Source organism: Petaurus breviceps, unplaced genomic scaffold (genome assembly GCF_028583685.1).
Source record: "Petaurus breviceps papuanus isolate PSGF00001 unplaced genomic scaffold, PetGlider_PUasm1.0 400, whole genome shotgun sequence".
Lineage (NCBI taxonomy): Eukaryota > Metazoa > Chordata > Mammalia > Diprotodontia > Petauridae > Petaurus > Petaurus breviceps.
Genome location: NW_027186316.1, coordinates 4255419 through 4277863, shown reverse-complemented (window position 1 = coordinate 4277863; position 22445 = coordinate 4255419). Strand labels below are relative to the sequence as shown.

The 22445-nt window shown below is 42.4% G+C and overlaps 1 protein-coding gene across 1 annotated transcript in view; it reads right to left on the bottom strand.

Moving 5' to 3' along the window:
- Window positions 1–22445, bottom strand: part of COL4A5 (collagen type IV alpha 5 chain) — a 211520-nt gene that overhangs the window by 98675 nt on the left and 90400 nt on the right. The window contains exons 19-25 of the mRNA XM_069100381.1: window positions 21676–21746; window positions 21009–21200; window positions 18277–18445; window positions 6339–6431; window positions 6023–6127; window positions 4276–4373; window positions 3116–3266 (exon numbers count right to left, since the gene is read on the bottom strand). Of these exons, the coding sequence (XP_068956482.1) occupies window positions 3116–3266; window positions 4276–4373; window positions 6023–6127; window positions 6339–6431; window positions 18277–18445; window positions 21009–21200; window positions 21676–21746 (879 nt within the window). The remainder of the gene's footprint in view (window positions 1–3115; window positions 3267–4275; window positions 4374–6022; window positions 6128–6338; window positions 6432–18276; window positions 18446–21008; window positions 21201–21675; window positions 21747–22445) is intronic.

Genomic DNA, 22445 nt, shown 5'->3' with positions numbered 1-22445 from the left:
AGAGATACTATGTGACTGGACAAGGACAAATATCCCGTTTTTCAAAAAATATCGAAAGAGAGAGAGGGAGAGACATAGGGAGAGAGAGAGGAGAGACAGACAGACAGATGGAGACAGATACAGAGAGATGTGTGTGTGTGTGAGAGAGAGAGAGAGAGGAGAGAGAGAAAGAGAGAGGGAGAGACATAGGGAGAGAGAGATGAGAGACAGACAGACAGACAGACAGATGGAGACAGAGACAGAGAGATGAGAGAGAGAGAAGGAGAGAGAGAGGCAGAGACAGAGACAGAGAGAAAGAGAGAGAGGTCAGGAGAGAGAGAGACAGACAGACAGATAGAAAGACAGAGATGAGAGAGAAAGAGAGAGACAGAGACAGACAGACAGAGAGAAGAGAGAGACAGAGACAGAGAGAGAGAGTCTGTAAACTACAGGCTGGTGAACTTGACTTCAGTTTCTGGGAATATTCCAGAAGGAATTATTAAAGAGATGGTCCAAAAATGTCTAGAAAGGGAAGTGGTGATGAGAAAGAGGCTTCGTCAGGAACAGGGCACACTGGACTCACCTCATTTTTCTTCTTCACACAATAAACCTGTAGGGTAAGGGAATGTTGCTGATGTCATTTACCTGGGTTTCAGAAAAGCATTGGATAAAGTCTCTCAAGGCATTTCTGTGGGAATGATGGGGAAATGTTGGCCAGGTGATACTATAGTTAGATTCTAAACCGGTTGAATGAGTGGATTCAAACAAGAGTTATTAGTCATTTGATATCCGCTTGGCAGGAGCTCTCCAGTGGAGCGCCCCAGGGGCTTGGGCTTGGCCCTGGACAGCCTGTTTCACATCTTTAGCAGTGACTTAGGCCAGGATAGATGACCTGATTTTATCAGACACCAAGCTGAGAGGGAGAACAAAACCACTGGACAGAAAAGCACCGGGATCCAAAGAAATCTTGAACATGGAGCCAAACCGAATAAGCTTACATTTAATTGGGATGAATGTCGAGTCTTACGTTTGGGTTCTCAAAAACTTAACTATAAGACTGATCAAACAATCAGTCAATCAATCAATCAATATGTGTGAAGTGCCTTAGACTAGGTGGGGGGAAGCATGGGTAGAGAGCATTTTGCAAAAGATCTAGGGTCATGTTGCTGCAAGCTCAATGTGAATCAGCAAGTTGATGGAGCGGCCAAGGAAGCCGAAGCGATCTTAGGTTGCAGCAGGGGGCACAGCTCCCTGACACATGGAGTCCCACAGGATCCTGCCTTGGTCAGATTCCATCTGGAGTTTTCTACTCAGTTCTAGTCACCACAGTTTAGGAAAGAAGGACAGAGATAAGGCCAAGAGGTGGCAGCCAGGTTGGCAAAGGGCCTTGAGTTCATGCTGTGCGAGGATCCTCTCTTTAAGAAGGGGGCCCAGGGTAGATGCCTCGTAGTTTCCCATCTTGCTGTAGGACTTCATCAGCACCCCCCTCCTCCGCTGTTCCAACTCCTTTTTAACGTTCTCTTCTCCCATTCAAATGTAAGCTCCTGAGGCCAGGGGCTGTCTTTTGCTTTTCTTGGCATTCTCAGCACTTAGCATGGTGCCTGGACACATAGACATTTCTGACTACTGATGCCTGGAGGAACAGGGGATGTTCAGCCTAAAGAGAAGACTCAGAAATAGATGTGGTCGCGTACGTGAAGAGCTCATTGTATGAATGAAGTTGCTAGGCTCGTTCTGTTTGGGCTCCAAAAGCAGAACCAGGAGCAATGGGTAGAATTTTTAATAAGACAAATTTGAGCTTTCTGTCAGGTCAACCGTCCTGAAAAGCAGATTTCCCCGGAAGTGGGATGGACTGTCTCCGGAAGATGGGCTAGTTACTGACCATATGGCAAGGGGGACTGGGATTGGCTGGAACAAATCACCACTGAAAGCCCTTCCAGTCCCCCGATTTTGTGCACCTAGGCTCCTCCAGGGCCACAAAGTGAGTAGAAAGAGGGGCAGGGGGGATAACCCAGGATCCTTTCCTGGCTCAAAGCCTAGTACCCACTCCTCCATACCATACTGTCCCTTAATATTCAAGGATTCCTTTGAGGGGACCCTGGATTTCCTGCCTAAGACTGACGAGGAGCCCAGTCAGGTACCCAGAATTTTCAAATAGGCCTCAAGTTCCCTTCTCAAGGTCATGTTATAAATAGATAACACAAGGGAGTTGAAGGGAGTGTGGAATTCACAAAAGGAGGTCATTCGTTATGTGGCTTGTCATGTGAAATGTCTGGATTTGTAACACTGGGACCATGATTCCGCAGCTGGGGGAGCTCATCAAGTGTTGCGAATGGTCATGGAGTTTCAAGCTGTTTCAACCAGCGAAGGTTAATGAGTGATTTTAACCAAGAATGGGAGGTGGTCTCGGGCTGAGGCCTTCTCTGGCAGCTACACTGGCTATGTCAGACTTGGGGGCTTCTATGGTATGGGGCAACCTTACTTGCTGCAAGGAACTGAGGCCTCCCGTTAGCTTGGGAGCAGGAGGGAAGTAATAACTTGTAATCGATAAAGTGTCAAACCAGCTAAATTGTCATTACTCCCACAAATACCTAGATGACAAGGAGGGGATTGTGTGCTGGCTTTGGAATGAGAAGGCCAGGATTTCATTTCTGATTCTATCACTTATTCTCTATGTAGCCTTCCCCGACTTGGGTCTCAGTTTCTCCCTCTGTAGAATGAGGGGGTTGGACTAGGTGGACAAGGTCACTTCTAGCTCTATATCTAGGATCTGACACATGACCTTGGGCAAGTCCTTTCTTCTCTGGGCCTGAGTTTCCTCACACATAAAATGAGATGGTTAAGGTATAGCTAGGTGGCACAGTGAGTAGAGCACCCGTCCTGCAGTCAGGAAGACCTGAGTTCAAATCCAGCGTCAGACATATAATACACACTAGTTGTATGAACTTGTGCAAGTCACTTGACCCCAATTGCCCTGCCTTCCCCCATCCAAAAAGACCCCCAAAATGAGATGATTGGTTAATTCTGTAAATGTGAATATGACAGGAAAGGTGGGCTTCTCAGCTAGTTGGAATGTTCCTCACATAAATCTCCCAAAAAGCTCATCAAATTGAGCAGAAAGTAATAGAGTTCATACCTTTTGGCCCAGCCAGCCCATCCAAGCCAGGAAGCCCTGGCATGCCTGGGGGCCCTGGGAAACCAGTGCTGCCTTTTGGACCAGGTATTCCTTTGAGACCCGGGAGTCCCTTGAGCCCAGGTGGCCCAGGCAGGCCAACCCCTGGCTCTCCCTTCAGATTCAGCATGTGAGGGAAGGAAGAAAAGAACAAGGTCAGACATTGTTTTCCTGGTGTTTATTCCTTGCCATGGATATGCCAAAGAAAGGTAACCATGCCATTGGGTAATAGGGAGCTCTGGCCTTTGATTTCACTGGCATAGAGAGCTCCCAGCAAGGACATTCCCTTCATTGCCCTTTGTAGAGGCACCGAGAGTTTAGGCTTCAATTGCTGCCAAGGTCACCTAGCCAGTGTGCAGCAGAGGCAGGACTGTCTAGCTACTATACCAGGCTTCCTCTTAGCAATTACTGGTATTTTTGTAAGAGAGACAAAAGGAAAGATAATTGGTATACTGGAGAAAACAACCAGAACCAGGCTAGTCAGGCTTGCCCCAGGAGAGAGCTCAGTGTCAGAAGAAGCAAGAGCTAAGTGAGGGGCGGCGGGTACCAACAGAGGGCTTTGTCCTGAGGTTTAGGGTTCCAGGCCAGCTGTTTTAGCCTCACAGAGCACGGAGTAATCATGAAGGAGAGGAAGTTTAGATTCAACATGGGGAAAAACATTTCAACAGCCTGGTCACTTAAACACCATTGTGGTTTAACTTAGGAAACTGAGAAGGCCTTTGAGATTGTTTAAGTTATAATTAGGGAATGGAGACACCATCCTCCAAGAAGTGGGGTTAAAATGTTGGGAAGCCACTCCCAGTGTTATGTAGTATGTCCACAATAGCATGGGGAGGGTGGGCCCCAGCATGGGAAGGTCTCAGAAACACATTCATCATCACTCTCCCTCCTCATTAGAAAGCCATCTGGCAAGGGTTCACTGACACGGCTCAGACATCTTTGTTCATTTATCCAATCAGATAACTGAGGATTCTAATAGCAGGCACCAAAGCTCCACACTCCCAACATAACCACTAGGACAATTTTTAGAGGTTCAAGGGTTGAAAGAAAGGACAATCCCAACATATGGAATGAAAGAATGGTGAGGAGGAAGCCAAAGCAAGTAGAGGAAGAGCAAGCCAAACCTTTGGACCTGGGAAGCCAGGATGCCCAGGAGGGCCTTGTAGACCACGTCTTCCAGGTGCCCCAGGGGTTCCCGAAGGCCCCGGCACTCCTTGGTAACCTGCAAAATCAGGAATAACAGATTCCCAAAGAAAACATTCTAGTTGGTATCAAAAAGAGACAGATGTTCATATGTTTATCCCCTGCTCATGTACTGGCCCCAACAAGAAGAGTGTGCTTTCAGGACAAACATGATACTCTTATTAGGTAAGGATACTCACTGGATGTCCCACTCCACTGAATCACCTTTATTTTACAATCCAACCTTATCATTATAGTGACTGTGCTTACATAATAAAATGGGGGCTAAGAATTAGGAATTTGGTTAAGAAAACAACTCAACTATCTATATCCTTTGACCCAGGGATCCCACTGCTAGGCATATATCCCAAGGAGATCAAAGGCAGACACAAAGACAGGTACTGTATACAGCAGGCACCGTGGCATAGTGGGTAGAAAACCAGCCTTGGAGTTTAGAAGACCTGGCTTCAGTTCCACTTCTTACATGTCCTGGCTGGGTGACCCTAGGTAAGTCATTCAACCTGCAATCACCTCAGGCAATTGTCAAAGACTATAAATTGCAGAGAAAAGCACTAGCCTGCATTGGTAGAAGATGTCTTCTCACCCATGAGTTCCATACATCAATGATATCATAGGATCGATGTCTATCCAAAATATTTATAGCAGCTCTTTTTGTTGTAGCCGGAAAGAACTAGAAACAACCTAGATGACCATTGTTTGGGGAAAGGCTAAAGCAATTGTGGTCCATGAATGTAATGGAATATCGCTGCCCTGTGAGGGATGTGTACCAAGAAGTATGGGAAGATTTAGAAGAAATATCACAGAGTCAACTAAGCCCAACCAGGAAAACAACAGAAAGAACAATACCCCAACAATGTAAACAAACAAACTCCCCCCCCCAGGGTTCTGCATCATTATCATGGTGGAGCTTAGACCCAAAGAAGAGCTATGAGGTCCTCCCTTCTCTGCCAAGGTAAGGAACAAAGTACATGAAGCCCTGTGGCCAATAGCTTGCTTGATTCTAAGTTGATTAGTTTTGCCAAGACTGTTCTCCCCCCACATTTTTCCCATTCTTTATTACAAGGTGTGGCTCTCTGGGTAGGGGATGTTCCTCCATATATTGAGAAATGAATGTGATGCAAAACCAAAAAGATATCAATAAAAAAATTGTAACTAAATGGGGGCTATAATTTTAAAATGCAGCAACATGTAAGAAGTGAATTACGCCAACAGGCTTTGGAACCATTTCCCCTCCCATTTGAGGCCTGCCTGTGTAAAGAACTTAACTCCCCACATAACATTCTGGTAAATAAAGCTAGAAAATCAATCCCCCAAATCACACACACACAAATCAAATCTGCTCTCTCCCAAACCCTTTAGGGATACATTTGGGAATTGTTTTCAGCTCAACCACTTCAAGAGAACAAATGCTGTGAGAACACAGCAGAATTTGCAGGCAATTCCTCAAAACAACAGTCCTAAGAAACTCAGAGGAGAAGCACAGCCAAAAGAAAATATTATTTTAGTTTCTACGTGCAAGAAGAGTGCTTGTTCCCCCCTTATTATAGGCCATAGATTCATGTCTTGTCAGTGACAGGCCTCAAAAAATTGGCTTCATAAATAGAGGAGGGTTAGACCAGAATGCTGTCTAAAAGAAATGGGGGGAGAGGGGAGGGGTCCACCACATACCTTTGAGGCCTGGTGGTCCAGGAAGACCAGTGCCAGGCCTACCCGGTTCTCCTTTATTACCAGGGATTCCTGGCATGCCTGGTACACCTGGAAGCCCTGGGTCACCTGGAGAGAAATAATGGCAATTTTAAGAGGGCAGCAATCAATCAACAGGTATTTATTAAGAATTCACCCAATGATGAGGCTACAAAGACAAAAATAAAACAGTCCCTTGCCCCCAGGGAGCTTACATTCTATTGAGGAATATCTAGCTTCTATTCCACTGTGAGATGTCAAATGTTATAGATTCTAGAGTGACACAGATTTCCCTTCCTACCTGGAGGACCCACATCTCCATCCCTGCCGGGTAGGCCAGGCAAGCCAGGAGGCCCTGGTTGGGATATAATCGGACCTGGATCACCTTTGGCACCTGAAAGTGAGAGAGCACTCATGGGACAGAGGGTCTGTTGGGTTTCTCCTTAAGCAAAATTAAATGATCAATAGACATTTTCAAAGATTCCTCAATACTCTAGTGAATATGACTTAATGAATTCCCTCTGTGCAGATGGCCATCCAACTTACAGGACTCTTGTCCATGTCCTCCCATCAGTTCTCCAGTTCTCCTGACATTGTAAGGAAACCAGTGACCCATGGGCTGACCCTCACTTTTGCCACGTGACCAGCTCAGCTGCTTTTTCAAATTGTGCACATTTTGTGTCACATCCTTTATATTGCTTCTTCTTCTTACTTCTGTTTTTGTACTGGATTGTAGCCTGCTCACAGTCAGCCAACAAACATTTATTAAGTGCCTACTATGTGTCTAATAGTCAAAGTTTCAAAGAAAGGTAAAAAACAGTCCCTGACCTCAAGGAGTATGTCAAAGCCAAATGGGAGACAGCACGCAAACAACTATGTACAGATAGGAGAAACTGGAAATAGTCAGTGGAAGGCACTGGAAATAAGGGAGATGGAACAATTCCATTTCCTAATTCTTCCCCTAGAAGGTGAGATTTTATCTAGAACTTGAAGGAAGCCAGGAGATGGAGATGAGGAGGGAGGAAATTCCAGAATGGGGAATAGCCAGAGAAAATAGGCTGGTCAGGAAACAGGGTATCTTGTGTGAGAAACAGCAAAGAGGTCAGTGTCACTGGATGGTAGAATAACATGATGTGCTGTAAAGTATAAGAAAACTGAAAAAGTAGGTAGCCAAGTTATAAAGGGTTCTGAATGCCAAAGAGAGGATTTTATATTCAATTCTGGAGGGTATGGGGAGTCAATGGAGTTTATTGAGGGAGGGGATGACATTGTCAGATTTGTGCTTTAGGAAAACCACTTTGGTGGCTGAATGGAGGATGGACTGGAAGATTGGATGGACTGCAGGATGGATAGAATGGAGGATGGAGTAGGTGGGGAGAGACTTGAAGGAGGGAGACCCACCAGCAGGCCATTGCTGATGGCAATGTCAGAGAATAATGTGAATGGGGGTACATTAAAGATGTTACGAAGGTAGAATTGACAGATTTGGGCCACATATGGATATGGGAGGATTAAGAGATAGTGAGGAAGGGGTGGCTAGGTGGCGCAGTGAGTAGAGCACCGGTCCTGGAGTCGAGAGGACCTGAGTTTGAATCCGGCTTCAGACACTTAACACACACATAAAACCTAGCCATGTGACCTTGAGCAAGCTACTTAACCCCAATTGCTCTCCAAAAAGCAAAAAAAAAAAAAGAGATAGTGAGGAGTTGAGGATGAAACTTACGTTGTGAGTCTGAGGGACTGGGAGGATAGTGATGGCCTCGATAGTAATAGGGAAGTTTGGAAGGGAGTAGGGTTTAGGAGAAAAAATAATGACTTCAGTTTTGTTTATGCTCAGTTTCAGAGGTCTACCTCTCTGTTATATCCTGGGTCAGGGGTGGGGAACCTGTGGCCTAGAGGTCACATGTGGCTCTCTAGGTCCTCAAGGGTGGCCCTGTGACTGAATCCAAACTTCACAGAACAAACCCCCTTAATATAAGGATTTGGTCTCAGCTGGACTCAGTCAAAAGACCACACCCAAGGACCTAGAAGGCTGCAGGTTCTCCACCTATGTCCTGGGTGATCTCCCACTTCAATCCTTTGTAGACTGCCAGCAATATAACAACCCCCAAAGAATATTGATATTTAAAATATGGACTTCTGCTTCAAAAAGAAACCTGAAGGGGGCAGCCAGATAGCACAGTGAGTAAGAGCACCGGCTCCAGAGTCAGGATGACCTGGGGATCGAGTCCAGGCTCAGACACTTGGCACCCACCCAGAAACACCTGGCCATGTAACCTTGAGCAAGTTACTTAACCCCGATTGCTTAAAAAAAAAAAAGAAACCTGAAGTCATTAAAGGAACCTCCCAATTTCCTAAAGGCTAGTCAGCCCACTCTCCTACTTCTGTTCAATTCTGGGCCAAGGCCAATCATTTTTAGCATCTGTCTAAGATATGTACACTGAAAAGTAACATCTCTTAGTTAAGTCAATGCAACTGCAAATGATAATCTAGATAATATTCTTCATCCATTTGGCTTTTCCCATGTGGATGGTTGAGCCAAATTCTTCACCAGAAATGGGAAAATTTAGAGAAAAGATGATAGATTTGGGGGGAAAAGATAATGAATTTGTTTTGGAAATGTACTTTAAATGCCTATGAGTCATCCAGGTAAAAGTGTACAGTAGGCAGTTATGAGACTAGAACTTAGAAGAAAGATGAGGGCTGGATATATAGATCTGGGAGTCATCTGTAGAAAGATGATAAACCTATAGAAGCTGATGATATCACCAAGTGAGAGAGTAGAGAGGGAGAAGAGGGGCCAGGACAGAATTTTGGGGGCTATTCTTGGTTAGCAGCCAAGAAGGTAATGATTATCCAGCAAAAGAAAATTAAAGGAGCAGTCAGGAAAGCAGGAAGAGCCCATAAAGAAAGCAGTGTTCTAAGGGCCTGGAAGGAGGGAGGAGATGATAACAATACTAAAGGATGAGGGAGAACAAAAAGAATGAGAAGGAAGGAGAAAAGTTGTTGGGTTTAGCAGGTGAGAGATCAAAGATAACCTTGGAGAAGGAAATTTCAATCAAGATCTCAAGAGATTTCGGGGTGAAGAAAGCAGACTAGATAACCTTTTCTAGGAGTTTGGCTCTAAAAGACAGAAGTGATCAAGGACAAGAGCCTGAGAGAATGGCAGAGTGGTGAAAGCAACAAAAGACAGTGACTAAAATACTAGCAAAAAGGCTATAGTCATGAATTCAAAAAAAGATTCACTATCACCATGTCTGATTTTTAGTAAGATTCAAGTTTCGACATTGGGGAAATTATAAATAAATCATATTAACAACAGAAATAAAAATTACAAGATGATAGCAGTAGCTGCAGACAGTCTTTGAAAAATACAGCACTCATTTACATTAAAAGCACAAAAAAACTTAGGTGTGGAAGGGCCTTCCATTAACATGAGAAAAAGTATCCATATGAAATAAGAGTTAGCACTATTAGTTTTTTTTTCTTTTTTTTCTTTGGAGGGGAGAAGGCAAGGCAATTGGGGTTAAGTGACTTGCCCAAGGTAACATAGCTAGTTAAGTGTCCAGTGTCTGAGATTGAATTTGAACTCAGGTCCACCTGACTCCAGGGCCGGTGCTCTATTCACTGCGCCATCTAGCTGCCCCAGACAGCACTATTTGTAACAAAGAAACATAAGAAATTTTTCCATTAAGAATGAGGATAAAGCAAGGAAGTCTAGTGTCTCTGGTCTAATTTGACACAGTGATAGAAATGCCAATTACAACAATTAGATGCAGAAAAGAAATTAAGGGGATAGCATAGGGAATGGGGAGGCAAAAGCATTCAAAACAACATGATGGTTTACTTAGAAAATTCTGGAGATTCAACAACAAAAAAAATCAATCCAAACAATTAACAGCTTCAGTAAAATAGCAGAATTCAAAATAAACCCACAGAATAACCAGATGTTCTGTATATTACTAATAAAAAGCAGAAATAGAAAAAAAAGTATTTTCAAAGTAACTACAAAATACATAAAATATTTCGAAGTTAACTTAATGAAACCCACTCCATGATTACAACTACAAAACACTTTCTACAGAAATAAAGGCTTAAAAAATTGGAAAGATATCCTTTGGTCATAGATGGTTTACACCAATAAAATAAAAATTATGGTGCTACACATAAAGGGGTTCATTTATAATACTAGACCAAATAACAATGAAGCTCATATGGTGGAGGTCAATAATCTCAATGGAAACAATGAAAAAAAAGTTAGAACAAAACAGGAATGGCATTGCCAGATCTCAAACTACACAAAGTAGTAGTCATTAAAACTCTTTGGTACGAGGTAAGACAAAGAAAAGCTGATCCATAGAGCAGACTAGACAAGCAAGACCCCAAAACAACTGAACATAGAGTTCATTAACCCCCCAACAAAACTCTTGGGATAAGCATTCTGTATTCAACCAGAACAGCTAGGAAAACCAGAAAGGAGTTTGGCAAAAATTAGGTTCTGACCAACATAGATAGGGGACTTCAATATAAATGGTCATATAAAAAAATCAGAGGAGAATGGAAGGTGGTACCTTTCAGAACTATGGTTTTTCAGAAAGCCCCAAATTATATAAGGGATAGTGGTTACAAAAGATAAAATGGACAACTTTGATGATATAAAATGCTGAAAGTTTTTGCACAAATTAAATCACAGTAATTAGACTAAGAAGAGAAAGGTCTATTGAGGGGAAATCTTCATATAAAAGTCTGATATCCAAGATATAAGACAGAATATACTGATACAAATATGTGAGGTTAAGATCCAATCTTCAACAGAAAATTGATGAAAGGATACAAATGATTTTCAAAAAATGCAAACTATCACAAACCATAAGAAAGATACTCCATTCACAATAAATATATATTAAAGTAACTCTAAGATTTTACCTTGCATCCAAAAAAATAACAATAAAAGATAGAAATAATCAATGCTGGAACTGTGGGAAGATGGGCACACTGAAACATTGTTAACGGAGCTGAATTGCTCCAACTATTCTCAAAAATAATATGGATCAATATGAGAAAAGGGACTAAATTGTTCATGTCCTCTGACTCAGATATAACTATTGGGCATATATCCTAGAGAAGTCAATGACAAAGGGAAAAGTCTCAAATGTAGCAAAATATCATTGCAGTCTTTTTTATGGTAGTTTAAAAAACTAAAATCAAAATGGGTGTCCATTAATAAAAAAAGTGGTTAAGCAAATTGTGATAAGTGATTGTAATACAATATTATTATACTTTAAGAAACAATGAATATGAAGAATACAGAGAAGTATGGGAAATTTTATATGAACATATGCATAGTAAAATAAACAGAACCAAGAAAACAATATACCAGAAGACTACAATAATGAAAACAAAGAGAATACTAACAGGAAGTCAAAATCTGAGCAATTATGATGATAAATACTGGATCTGGAAATGTTTCGGGTGCACAATGTTGCCTACATCCTCAGACAAAGTTGCTGTGCTGTTCCTCTGTTACGAGACCAACCCTCCCACTGACTATTCTATTTCCTCAATTTCTTTTTTGTGTCTAATTGCTGTAGCTGGCATTTTTCTTTTGAGAGAGATTAAAAATAGGTTGCAGGAAGTAATAATCATAAATGATCTCAATATAAAATTAGATACCAATAAAACTATTTTTAAGAGAGAAAAATATATACAATTATCATAACAATGTAAAGGAAATAAGTACTAAAAGATATTTGAATTTAGATCAATTTAAGAGCCAACCTTCCTACCAGAGGACTGATGCTGAAACATACTTGCCTCCTCTTGGGAGATGAGGGACTACAGGTGTCAATGTATTGGTTTGTTCTCCTTTATTGTACTCCTTTGTTACAAGGGAGAGATATATTGGGGGCAGTTACTGATAAATGACAGTGATGAAAAAAGCAGCAATAAAACATGTTTTACAAAAGATCATAAGCAGTAGCACATCATATAAGGGTGAAGAGTGGTGGAAAGGCAGATAAAGCTGCAGGAAGTTTGGCTTCAGACCAAACTAGGCCACATCATCCCAAGGGCGTTTATAGATGAAACTGGAAGGACAACAGACACACCAAAATGGAACAGATTTGTTAGCATTTCTATAACAAACTATTTTCATCATCAACAACACTGGAATCACCACATTTGCACTCAAACTCCTCAGCTCCCAACATGCCATATGAGAAAGTGGAAATGACACTAAAGACAATTAAAAAAAAGGAAAAGCAGCTGTACCAGACCAAGAATGCCCAGAATAAACCCATGCTGGAGGTGACACAATTTTGAAAGCATCAAGGGGTCGATTCTCAAGATATCTGAAAGAGGAGAAGATACCAAATGGCTGGGGAAAATAATCGCAGAGTGTTATTTCCAAAATAAAAAGGCAAGTGAAGGGAAATCAATAAATACTGACCCATATGCCCACTTTCTTAGGTCCATAAAATCTTTGTGAGAATTACTCTTTTGGCACTGATAATTTAGTATCTTTGTGACATTGAGCATGCCCCTCCTCTAGCCTGAGTTTCTTCATCGATACAATAAGGAGGTGAGCCTCTGAGATTATGTCCAGCTCTAGATCCAAGAGCTGTTCATTCTTTCATCCACATATACACCAAGGGTATCTTTGATGTAAATAGGAAGGGAACAAAGGAAGCAAACTTTTGCAAATGATTTTATTTAGTGGAGAACATCTTCACACTCACACAACTCAACAAGAGGTAGAAGATTTATTGTTTGTTGAGTCTAAGAAAGAGTTAATGTTGCAGAGCAAAATGAGATCTTGTAGGACAAGAGGCCGCTTGTGCAGGTAAAGCTTATACAAGATTCCTTGAGAAATGCAGCCATAGAGAGAACTTTGTTCAGTGATCCTCAGCTCATCAATATCACACTCCTGACTGAATGTAAGCTCCTTAAGGGCAGGAACTGTCTTCTGCTTTTATTTGTATTCCCGATACTTAACACAATGTTGGACACACAGTAAGTGCTTAATAAATGCCTGTTGATTTGTTGACCTATAAATGAAGTCCTCCAAATGCTCCTACCTATGGATAATGTGTTACTTGCAACAAATGCCAGAATTATTACAAAGTTTCTTTGATGAAGATCAGAACCACTCAAAGGAGTGGTTCTAACAATCTACACAGAAAAAAACAAATGGATGAAGAATGGCAACAACCCAGACTGACACATAGGTAGCCGGGTAGCCCATTGAGTTAGACCATAAATGAATGATGAATGAGTAAATGATACAGCTCTTATAAAATTCTTACTATGTGCCAAAAGCTGTGCTAAGTGTTGAGGATACAAATAAATGTGAGAAAAATAGTCAGTGCCTTTAAGGAACTTACATTCTAATTAAGGAAGACAACATATAAAAGGGACAGAAGGAGAACAAGGTGGCATGACTTTACAACCCCTTCCCCCAATCTGCTCTCTCATATCCTCCCGCATCACCCCCTAACTTTCTAGTAGGGAAAGATGGGTTTCTATACCCCAGTGCCTGTATATCTTGTTTCCCAGTTACATGTAAAAAAACATTTTTTAAAAAACATTTGTTTTTAAAATGTTGAGTTCCAGATTTTTTTCTTTCTTCCCTCCTCATCCGCCCCCACTGAGAAGATAAGCAATTCAATATAGGTTGTACATGTGTAGTTACCCAAATAATTTCCATAGTAGTTATATTGTGAAAGACTATATTTCCCTCCATCCTATCCTGCTCTCCACTTATTCTATTTTCTCCTTTGACCCTGTCCCTTTTCAAAAATGTTTGCTTCTAACTACCCTCTCCCCAAGTCTGCCCTCCCTTCTATCATCCCCCCTCTTATCCCCTAGCCCCCTATTTTCCTGTAGGGTAAGATACCCAATTGATTGTACATGTTATTCTCTCCTTAAGCCAAATTCAGTGAGAATATGGTTGTCCCAATCCCTTTCACCTTCCTGCTCTTCCCCTCTGTTGTAACAGTTTTCTCTTGCCTCTTTTATATGAGATAATTTATCCTAATCTATCTCTCCCTTTCTCCTTCTCCCAATAAATTCCTCTATCATGTCTTAATTTTATTTTTTAGATATCATCCTGTCCTGTTCAACTCATCCTGTGCCCTCTACATATACATAAACATACAAATTCCCACACATATATATTTATATACACATACATCCTCCTATACATACATATATGTATACATATATATTCCCTTCAGCTATCCTTATACTGAGAAAAGTCTTAAGAGTTACAATGATCATTTTTCCATGCAGGAATGTAAATAGTTCAACTTCAATAAATTCCTTATGACTTTTTTTCCTGTTTACTTTCTCATGCTTCTCTTGCTTCTTGTATTTGAAAGTCAAATTTTCTGTTCAGTTCTAGTTTTTTCATCAAGAATGCTTGAAAAACCCCTATTTTATTGAATGACCATATTTTCCCCTGCAGCGTTATACTCAGTTTTGTTGGGTAGGTGATTCTTGGTTTTAGTCCTAGCTCTTTTGATCTCCAGAATATCATATTCCAAGTCCTTCGATCCCTTAATGTAGAAGCTGCTAGGTCTTGTGTTATCCTGATTGTGTTTCCACAATACTCAAATTGTTTCTTCCTGTCTGCTTGCAGTATTTTCTCCTTGACCTGGGAACTATGGAATTTGGCTATAATATTCCTAGGAGTTTTTGGGGGGGATCTTTTTCAATAGGCAATTGGTGAATTGTTTCAATTTCTATTTTGCCCTCTGGTTCTAGAATATTGGGGGAATTTTGCTTGATAATTTCTTGAAAGATGGTGTCTAGACTCTTTTTTTATCATGGCTTTCAGGTAGTCTAATAATTTTAAAATTATCTCTTCTCGATCTATTTTCCAGGTCAGTGGTTTTTCCATTGAGATATTTCACATTGACTTCTTATTTTTTATTTGTTTGTAACTGTTTTATAATATCTTGATTTCTCATAAAGTCATTAGCTTCCATTTGCTCCAATCTAATTTTGAAGGAGTTATTCTCTTCAGTGACTTTTTGAAATTCCTTTTCCATCTGGCAAATTTGGCTTTTTAAGGCATTCTTCTCCTCACTGGCTTTTTGGGCCTCTTTTGCCATTTGAGTTAGTCCATTTAATTTGTTTGTTTGTTTGTTTGTTTGCTTTTTGGAGGGGGAAAGGCTAGGCATTTGGGGTTAAGTGACTTGCCCAAGGTCACACGACTAGTAAGTATTAAGTGTCTGAGGCTGGATTTCAACTCAGGTCCTCTTGACTCCAGGGCTAGTGCTCTATTCACTGTACCACCTAGCCTCCCCAGAGTTAATCTGTTTTTTTCTTCAGTGTATTTTTGGGTCTCCTATTTAGCAGGCTATTGATACACTTTTCATGATTTTCTTGCATCATTCTCATTTTTCTTCCCAATTTTTCCTCCACTTCTCTTACTTGATTTTCGAAATCCTTCTTGAGCTCCTCCATGGCTTGTGACCAATTCATATTTTTCTTGGAGGCTTTTGATGCAGGAGTTCTGATTTTGCTGTCTTTCTCCACCTCCATGCCTTGATCCTTTTTGTCCCCAAAAAAGGATTCTATGGTCTGTTTGTGCTTCCTCTGCTTGTTCATATTGCCAGTCAATTACTTGCTGTTTGAGCTCTTTGCCACAGTAGAACTCTGCTTCCAGAATGCAGAGAGCTTTGTCCCAAATCGCTGGGGTTTTCACAGCTGCTGGAGATATTAGGAGGGCGCCCTCCCTACAGCCTCCACAAACTCTGGCTCACTGGCCACACATCCCAGGACCGACACCCAAGACTAAGATCCAGACCCAAGCAGATTAAAGCAAAAGTGATTGCCTTCTCAATGGTCACTTGGTTCCCCTACATCTGCAGGCCAGGAGCTCCTGAGGCAGCCATGCAGTGGGGCTGCACAGCCACCATGCCTCTGCTGCTTCTCGCCCTGGGGGGAAGGGCTGGACCACGCTCTTCTGTCCCCCCGTTCCAACAGAGTTCCACACTGGCCTTTTACTTTTCCTTTGGCGTTTATAGTTTGAGAAGTCTGGAAACCACCAAAGCTGCTGGTGATTCATTTTCCTGAAGTCTGCTTGGGCTGCTGCTGGTTGGGGCCACCCTGGGGCTGGAACTGCATAGCTCACACAGGGCTGCACTCGGCTCCCAGCTCAGTGCAATAGACCTTTCCTATTGGCCTGCCAGGCTGCCTTCAGGGGGAGATTTGTTTGTCTCTGTCATTTTGTCGGTTCTGTAGCTCTAAAGTTTGTTTAGAGTCATTTTTTTACATATATTGGAAGTAATTGGAGCGGAAGCTCACTCCAAGTTTGTGCTTCTATTCTGCCATCTTGGCTCCGCCCTTTTATCATTTCTTCTGCTTCATCTGTATGCCATCATTTGTTTAGCCATTCCCAGTGCATGGACATCTCCTTAGTCTCCAGTTCTTTGTGAAAGCAAAAAGAACAGTTATAAATATTTTTGTACATTTGGGTCCTTTGTCTCTTTCTTCAATCTCTTCTTGGTCTAAGGCTAGCAGTGGTATCACTGAGTCAAAGGGAATGCCAAATTTAGTGACTTTGGGGATCTAATTCCAAATTGCTTCCCAGAATGGCAGGACCAGTTCTCAGTAGTGCATTTTCTTCATGTATATTTACTGATAGCTTAGATTTCTTCTCATGAAAAACTGACTGTTCATATCCTTTGGCTGGGAAGTGGCGTAGAAGCCTGATTCTAGGCAAGATAAAATCAGAGCTCACCTATCAATGCTTCAGGACTCAGAGACAGGCAAATGTATATAAAATACACACACACACACACACACACACACACACACACACACATATATATATACACACATATATATGTGTGTGTGTGTGTAGAGAAAGAAAGAGACAGAGAGAGAAGAGAAAGAGACAGAGAGAGAAGAGAAAGAGACAGAGAGAGAAGAAAAAGAAAGAGAGAGAGAAAAGAGAAGAGAAAGGAAGAGGGAGAGAGAGAAAGAAAGAGAGAGAAGAGAAAGGAAGAGAGAGAAAAGAAATGAAGAGAAAGGAAGAGGGAGGGAAGAGGGGAGGGGAAGGGGAAAGGAGGGGAAGGGAGGGAAGGGGAGAGAGAGTGTTTGAACTGGTCCTGTAGCTAGACAGTACATTCAGCTCAGAATTGAACAGGATGAAAAGAGTTGGCTGGATGGTCTTTAGGAAATGTCAGTGTCTTCAGTGATCCCAAGCTGGTCTCACATAGAAAATTCTCTCTTTAACACCAATATTATTCACTTCTGCTTTATGGTTGCTGTGAATTAAGGAACAGCACAATCACAGAAGAATCGAAATTGTGGGTAAACCAAAGGACAGGAGAGACGTTTATGACAGATATAAGTAACCAGGGTATTTTGCCAACAGTGGGTGGCACACAAGAAGCAAGAGATGTCATTCAAGAAATGTAGGTTTGCATGCACACCCTGTGACCTAGCAATACCACTACTGGGTCAGTATCCAAAATGAGATTTAAAAAAAGGAAAATGATCCACATATACAAACATATTTATAGCAGCTCTTTTTTGGGGGGGGCAGAGAGTTGGAAATTGAGGGGATGCTCAACTAGGGAATGGCTGAACAAGTGGAGTATGTGATTATGATGGAATATTACTGTGCTGTAAGAAATGATGAGCAGGATGGTCTCAGAAAAACCTGGGCAGACTTACATGAACTGATGCAAAGTGAAATGTGCTGTGCACAAAGTAACAGCAATATTGTAAGATGATCAGCTACTCTGAAGGACTTGGGATGAAAAATTGCTATCCACCCCAAGAGAAAGAATTGATAGTGTCTGAATGCAGAATGCTTCTTTTTGCTTTCTTTATTTTTCTTGAGTTTTTTTTTATTTGTTTTCTTTCACAAGATGACTGTTAAACGGAAATATGTTTTGTATAACTACACATGTATGTTTACCTAAAAAAAGAAATACAAATTTGGAAAAAGAAGTGAACTGGTCATATTTTGAGGGAGGAGTTAACAAATGAAGAATAGCCCAGAGATTGCCCTGGTCTCTATGGAATGTTAAAAGGCTGAGCTCCTAGCATATTGAGTAGACCCTCCCTGAAAGGTTGATGGGAAGATGGAGGAATGAATGACCCACCATGAGAAGGTGCAGACAGACTGTGATCCAACCCACTGGAGGGAATTATCACATCACTGAGATCCTAAATAAACTGAAATCTTTGCCAACACTAAGGTAAAACCTGACTGAACTTACCTGAGACTCCTGGGGGACCTGGATTTCCTGCCATGCCTTGGATGCCTTTTTTACCCACTGGGCCTGGTGGGCCCAAACCAGGAGGACCCATTGGCCCTCTGCTCCCAGGGAGACCCAGCAAACCTGGCTTCCCAGGGACACCTCTATCACCTTTCAAAGCAAAACCACCCTGAAAAGGAAAAGATAGAAGATGGAAACACAAAGTCTTAATGGTCAGAGCTGACTCCAAAGGAGCAGGGAGCTCCAGCATGGTTCCTTTCCTGCTAAGCTGTCTATACGCAATCCTTATCTCTACACATTATAAACTAGCCCAATGCACACATTTCTTCTGCTCCTTGGATTCTTAGGTCTATCAGTTTCAGGGCAACCTTTCCCAACTTCTCCTATAGTTTATCCTTGTCTCCCCCCAATTCCCAAACTCCAGATAACCTTAATGCCCTATAGCTCTCCCAAACCCACTGTGACAATATACTCCCCAAAGTCCTGCAGGAAGACCACAGAATCATAGACTTGGAGGTCATCAAATATAACCTGCTCATTTTCCAGAGGAGGAAATCAGGTCCTGGGAAGGGGAAGGGACTTGTCTACAGTCACACATAGGACTCTTAAATCTAGAACAGAAAGGGATCTCAGATGCCACCCAGTCCAAGCTCTTCACTTTACATAAGGAGAAACTGAGGCCCAGGCAGTGTCCAAGGTCACGTAGGTAGTATCAAAGATGGGATTTTAACCTAAGTCCTTTAAGTCAGAACCAGAGTTCATCCAGTCATTCGAGTATGTGGCATGGCCAGGCCCCACTGACTCCAAATCCTTTGCTTTCTCCCCTATATCATGCTGCCTCTAGCCCCCACTATTACAAAGTACCCAAAACTCATTTTCTCTCATCACTCCAAACTCCCATTCCTCAGCTTAATGACAGGATAGCAATCTGATTAAATTAATTCACACCAAGCTGTGAATGACTAACAACTCTGAACTATCCCATAGGGTTTTCTAGTTAATATAAATTAATGTCTAGTTGGAGAAATGGGGTGTGTGTGTCTGTATGTGTGTGTGTGAGTGCATGTGTGTGTTTGTGGGGGAAGGGTGGAATATATGGGCTACTCTCTGCAATCACATCCCTCACTTTCTTTCTTCTATGTAAAGGTAAGCGGGAGATGGGGCGGAGGAAGGTGAGGTGTTGCCACACACCTTCCCAGATGGGGATACAAGTCAGTCCTTGCAGACCTGCCCTCCCACCTCTAGGTATGCTAGCATGCCACCTGGTCCTCCACTCCATGTACTGTTAAGCCTGTGGCCCAATGGCATTGCTCTCCCTCAGCACTCCCATTGAAGGTGGCGGGAGCTGACTCACCCAAAGCCAAGTGTGGTTCTATCAACAGAGCTCTCTACCCACCTGGAGGGGCTCCCATCAGGGGACAGGTTGGCAAACCTCTTAGCCAGGAGCTAAAACCCCTGTGCCATGGGCAGAACCATCTCAAAGAGAGAAAAGTCTAGGTAGCCTGGGTTAGTGGTCTAGGACTATGCCAAGTAGCTTCAGGCCCCACCCATTCCCCCTCTCATTTAGCCCAACTGACCTGAGAAATACATTCTTCGACTATATTAACGGAGTCATAATTACAATCATTTATGTGAACAGCTTGTCATTTATATCTAATTACCCTACAGCACAAAAACAATTATGCTTATCATGAAATAGGTGTCAGATTAACTTTGTTATAAATCTGATTTGGGGATGACACTTAAATCTGCTCACATATGTTCAATATTCATAGTTCATAGGCCCCAAGATCCAGAGCCAGAAGTGACCTCAGAGGCCAATTAGTAAAGCCATTTTCATTTTACAGTTAAGGAAACTGAGGCCTGGGGAGATGAAGTGCCTTTCCACAAGGTCACACAGCTGAATACCCTGGGTCCCAATATTACCCCAATGAAGACTCAAGGCTTGTCAGATATCAAAGGTGTGGGGAGGGCCCATACCCCAGGTGAGAAAAAGAACCTCCCACTGACCCACAATAAGTCCAAATGAAAGAAGTGTCTTAAAACAGTCTCTTCAACTAAGAACTGGGGATCTTAAGTGCAGCTAGGAGGCCTTGTGGGTAGAACATCTGACCTAGAGTCAAAAAGATCTGAGTTCAGGGGCAGCTAGGTGGAACAGTGAATGGAGCACTGGCCCTGGAGTCAGGAGGACCTGACTTCAAATCCAGCCTCAGACACTTAACTAGCCGTGTGACTTTGGACAAGTCATTTAACCCCAATTTCCCTGCCTTACTACCTCCACAAAAAAAGGAAAAAAAGATCTGAGTTCAAATCCAGCCTCAGACATTTGAAACTTACTAGCTGTGTGACCTTGGGCAAGTCACTTAACCCCAATTGCCCTGCCTTCCCCCCTCAAAAAAAGAAAAAGAAAAAAAAGATATGAGTTCAAATCCAGCCTCGGACACGTATTAGTTGTATGACCCTGGGCAAGTCACTTACCCTCTGCCTGCCTCTGTTTCCTCATCTATAAAATTTAGATCATAACAGAACTTACCTCCCAGGGTTGCTGTCAGGATTAAATGAGCTAATAATTGTAAAGCATTTAACACAGTGCCTGGCAATACAAATGTTAGCTATGATTAGTATTACCATTATAGTCTGTGTTAGCCTCAGCCTAAGTCTCTACTCTGGCTTAAGTAAAATACTTAACTAGCAATCTGCTGAAAAAGCAAAGCATTAATGAATGAACTCACAGGTTTTCCTTTGATGCCAGGAACCCCGGGTAATCCATCTTGTCCTGGAGTGCCAGGCAAACCGGGAATCCCTGGAGCCCCAGGGAAACCAGCATCTCCTTTGTCACCCTTCATTTCTGAGAAAGTGAGGGTGTCCCCTGGACTTCCTTTTGAACCTGGCAATCCTGAGGTACCTGGAACTCCTGGAAGGCCCTAAGACCCAAAAGGAGAAAGAAATGCTGTTTCTCCCTTAACCTTCTCAGAGGCAATGTATGTGTTTACTGTGTAGAGAGCCCTGTGAGAGGCTGTCTGAGAGGTGGGGGGCTAGGGAGGGGGAACGCTGCAGACACTTGAAAATCTGTTGCTGAGTTATATCCTTTGGCTAAACGGGCTTTTTTCTTTTCTTTTTCAGTCATTATAATAAAGGATGACTTTCTAAGTGGTAAGAGGAAGAAACTGGGAAATAAAAATGAAGAAAAACAAGTGAGAACAATGGTTTTTTTCCTAAGAGGCACTGCCTTGGAATAGCTGGTACAGAGTAATCAATTACCAAATGCCTGCTGATTAGTTGGTTTCATTGCTTAAAAGCTCTACTTTTAAAATACTCTCTTCCACATGAATCCCCCCCCTAAAAAAAACAGGAATCATTTCCCCCACCCCTTTTCCCTACAATGTCTTTGATACTTACTGGCGATCCTACTGGACCAGTGGCACCCACATTTCCTTTGGCACCTTTCTGCCCAGGGAAACCAGGAGCTCCTGATAGGTACACACATAAGTTGCATATCAGCAGGGCAGACCTCAGGTCCACCGCCCCCCCCCATGCCCCCCCCCATTTTAAAGAGGAGGAAATTGAGGCTTAGGGAGGGCAAAGGATTTGCCTGAGGTCACTCCCAGTATCAAAGATCTATAGTTACTCCCAAAGATCTAGAGCCATAAGAGAGCTCAGAGGCCATGTAGTCCAATCTCCCCATTTTACAGAGGAGGAAACTGAGGCCTAGGGAGGGGAAGGGACTTTCCCAGGGTCACAAAAGTAAGAATTGCTCGAAGCATCTTACCACCATCCTATATAGTGTGTAACAAGAGTCTCTATTTTAGCAGAGAATTTTCATGTTAAGAATCATTTCTGCTTCTTGAAATCAGGGTCACATCCTTCCTAGGCGAGCACAACGTTCCCGAGTACATGACAAACACATGGGCTTGTTCATTAGGCAGCTATTCATTCCTCGAGGATTCGTACCCACCGAGGACTAGACAATTTGTGCAGCTCATACAGTAGCCAACAGTCATCCCCTCTTAGGAAAGAGAGCAGAATAAACATATCCCAGCTGCCATTCTGCTGGCCTGCGGATACACTGGCCTTTCCGTGGCTGCCGCTGGTCTGACACTCTGTTTTAGCTCAGAAGAGGCCTTGACAGGTGAAGACTGGAGGGTGAAGGAAGAGGAAGCAGCTGAAAT